The sequence below is a fragment of the Somniosus microcephalus genome, unplaced genomic scaffold, assembly GCF_052327205.1.
Source record: "Somniosus microcephalus isolate GS21.2 unplaced genomic scaffold, FLI_Smic_1.0 unresolved_chr5, whole genome shotgun sequence".
Lineage (NCBI taxonomy): Eukaryota > Metazoa > Chordata > Chondrichthyes > Squaliformes > Somniosidae > Somniosus > Somniosus microcephalus.
Window position 1 is genome coordinate 45,527,857 of NW_028225183.1, and position 3,333 is coordinate 45,531,189.

The 3,333-nt window shown below is 50.3% G+C and overlaps 1 protein-coding gene across 1 annotated transcript; it reads right to left on the reverse strand.

Annotated features, from left to right (window-relative positions):
- Nucleotides 1–2,714: 2,714 nt before the first annotated feature.
- LOC147088091 (histone H2A type 2-C-like) lies at nt 2,715–3,128 on the reverse strand. The gene has a single exon (XM_085977910.1). The coding sequence runs from the start codon at nt 3,126–3,128 to the stop codon at nt 2,739–2,741; it is 390 nt and encodes a 129-aa protein (XP_085834036.1). The 3' UTR covers nt 2,715–2,738.
- Nucleotides 3,129–3,333: the final 205 nt, after the last annotated feature.

Genomic DNA, 3,333 nt, shown 5'->3' on the forward strand with positions numbered 1-3,333 from the left:
ATAAGGTGTTTGCAAACTGCTGAACCCGTCTGTGTGGGGAAGTGTGGGGAGATGGAATAAGGTCCGAGATTGACATGGAAGGAGACGGGTCGACTTGTGATTGAAGGGACTGTATATAGGCGGGAATATTACTGATTGTTAATTGTAACCGGAACTTATTTAAAAGATTCTGGTTTCAGGAAACGCTTGAATATGAAGTCCGAGTCAGTAAAGGTTTGTGCGGAGCGCTGTGTTTCTGTTCTACTGTCGATAAACGGTTTGAAATTGGCGGTTACAGAAAGCTGGAGGTGGAGCTGGAAGATCAGAGGCCGCTCTCTGCTCTGTCTGTCACTCTTGAAATTGTCTCCTCCCCTCCCGCTCTCTCTGTTTAATCTCTCACTCTGTCTCCTCCCCTCCCGCTCTCTCTGTTTAATCTCTCACTCTGTCTCCTCCCCTCCCTGCCTTTCTCAGTCAGGTCTAACCCGAACTTACTTCTGATTGGGGGTCCCCTTCACAGTCCCATTTCTTCACCAATCACAGAACCACAATCACACATTAGAATGTAAGCACATCACTGGTTGAAATTGTCGACCAGGCGAAATGTTTGAATTTTTCCTTTTGAAAAAGCCCGCCAATTCCAGTGCCGGAAAGAAGCGAATTAATCTAAAGTCTAGTTTCAATGGAATGATTTTAAAATTTCCGTCATTTTGTTCTGTTATTCTGCGTTCACCGTCAGTAATTCCTGGCGCTGTTCTACGAACAGGTTTAATTTGTCAGCCTCTTATCTGTAACCGGCGCCAATAAGTCTCCATTCAGCAATCTAAAATGTGCCGAGTATCAGATCGCTGACTGCACAGTTACCCAATGACAGATTATTGGCCAAGGCCTTCTCACAGGCTCCACAGGGACAGAGAGAAGCGACTGAATTCTGATCCTCTCCCCTGAAAGCGGCGGCTAACGTCACAATGGGACGGGCGGGGGGAAATTCTGAATGGGCTGGAGAGGAGAGGGAGAGGAATCGAGTGGAAGAGCGGGAGATTGGCGCGGGTCCCTTTCCCCGCTCCTGTCAGCATCAACAGCCCAGAGTGCGGGCAATGGGAAGGGCCCTAAAGCACCAAGCCCAGGAAGGAACATTTAAAACCTTCAATGATTCTGGCAATGATCCTTTCAATATGTGCAGAATAAAAACGATTTGTCTTAAACGGTTATTTTCTGCACTAAATTTGGCGGACTTTTTGAACTGGCCGATTAATCACAGCTCAGCCAATCGGGGCGTGAGTTTCCAGCGTTTCATTGATTGGTCAGAGTTGGGTTTAAAGTGGGTGGGCGCCGGTCTCCAGCCAATCAGTGCTCGGGGCAGTCCCTCACTGTGTATAACAAGGCGGACACAGCAAATTCCGCATTAACAGTCCGTGTGTTCCAGATTGTGTTGAGATCGGTTCAGAAAATGGCCAGGACCAAGCAGACAGCGCGCAAATCAACCGGAGGGAAAGCTCCACGCAAACAGCTGGCGACCAAAGCGGCCCGGAAGAGCGCTCCAGCCACGGGCGGAGTGAAGAAACCCCATCGCTACAGACCCGGCACTGTGGCTCTGAGGGAGATCCGCCGCTACCAGAAATCCACCGAGCTGCTGATCCGCAAACTGCCCTTCCAGCGCCTGGTGCGGGAGATCGCTCAGGACTTCAAGACCGACCTGCGCTTCCAGAGCTCGGCCGTCATGGCCCTGCAGGAGGCCAGCGAGGCTTACCTGGTGGGGCTCTTTGAGGACACCAACCTGTGCGCCATCCACGCCAAGCGAGTCACCATCATGCCCAAAGACATCCAGCTGGCCCGCCGCATCCGCGGGGAGCGCGCCTAAACTCACCCTGCCTGGCTCCAGACTTCAGCACCAAATACAACAACGGCTCTTTTAAGAGCCACCAAATCAGCAAAGGAAAGAGCTGCGATCGCCCCAAGGCAAATTGGACTGTGCACACACCGTGCTGCTCTTGTAGTGTTAATGTAATTGAGATTTATAAAGTGGGGGCAGTGAATGTCTGGGTATGGTCTAGGTTTAAATGTGAGTGATCTGCCCAGTAAACTGACTGCACCCGCCCAGTATCGGAAACTATAAGTGGGAGCACTGATCCAACTCCACATACCGGGATTGATCATCGAGAGAACGAGGTGCCTGAAGTCTGAAGCTCACTTTTAAAATCAACTCTTACTGCGGGGAGAGGTAGTTACTATTTGGAATATTTTATATTAACCAGAGCTGTAATTCTGGTTCGATGTTCTCGTTCGATGATCTCGTTGAATGGTGGAGCAGTCTCGAAGGGCCGAATGGCCCACTCCTGCTCCTGTCTTCTATGTTTCTATGTCTGCAAATTAAAAGGGGAATAGTTAGTATGGATCAATGTGCTCAGGATGTATATGGAATTATTGGCCCAATAAGGAACGGTTCGCCCATCAACCGCTCACTGTCTTAATAATCGTTTCTTAACATGCGTTCATATTCGGCTCTCCCAATGTGTTTAATTAGGGCCGGTCTCACGTTAAGTTTCCGTGTGCTTTGTTTTTCTCTGAAGCCAGTCCCCCTCTGTATTGAATCGCTGATGTGAATATTCGGTAACAACAAACCCGCTGTAATGTTTGTGGATTTACAGTTCTACATGTCCTGTTCATAGCCGAGAACGGCTTAACAGTAAACAACCCTTTCACAGATAAAGTGGGTGGCTCTGAAAAGAGCCTTTGGGTTATTAGATTGAATCTTGTCCAGTTTACTTGCTCTTGGAGCTGGCAGTGCTGGTTTTCTTGGGCAGCAGCACCGCCTGGATATTAGGCAGCACCCCGCCCTGAGCGATGGTCACCTTTCCCAGCAGCTTGTTGAGCTCCTCGTCGTTGCGGATGGCCAGCTGCAGGTGTCTGGGGATGATGCGGGTCTTCTTGTTGTCGCGGGCCGCGTTGCCGGCCAGCTCCAGGATTTCAGCGGTCAGATACTCGAGCACAGCAGCCATGTATACCGGGGCTCCGGCACCCACACGCTCAGCGTAGTTGCCTTTTCGCAGGAGCCTGTGAACACGACCCACAGGGAACTGCAGTCCGGCCCGGGATGAACGGGATTTGGCCTTGGCCCGAGCTTTACCGCCGGTTTTTCCTCTTCCAGACATTTCCACAATTCACTCGTTGAAAGAAATAATGATAAACTCCGCCCACATCTGCCCTACTTATACCTTCTGGAGGAATGAAAAGAGCGAACTTGTGATTGGTCGCTCTGTGGGGAATTTCATTGGTGTTTTCCGGTGACCAATCACAGTCTGTTTTTCCCGCCAATGGCAAGGGTGCGGAAATAACTGTCCTCAACAGTCAGACCGC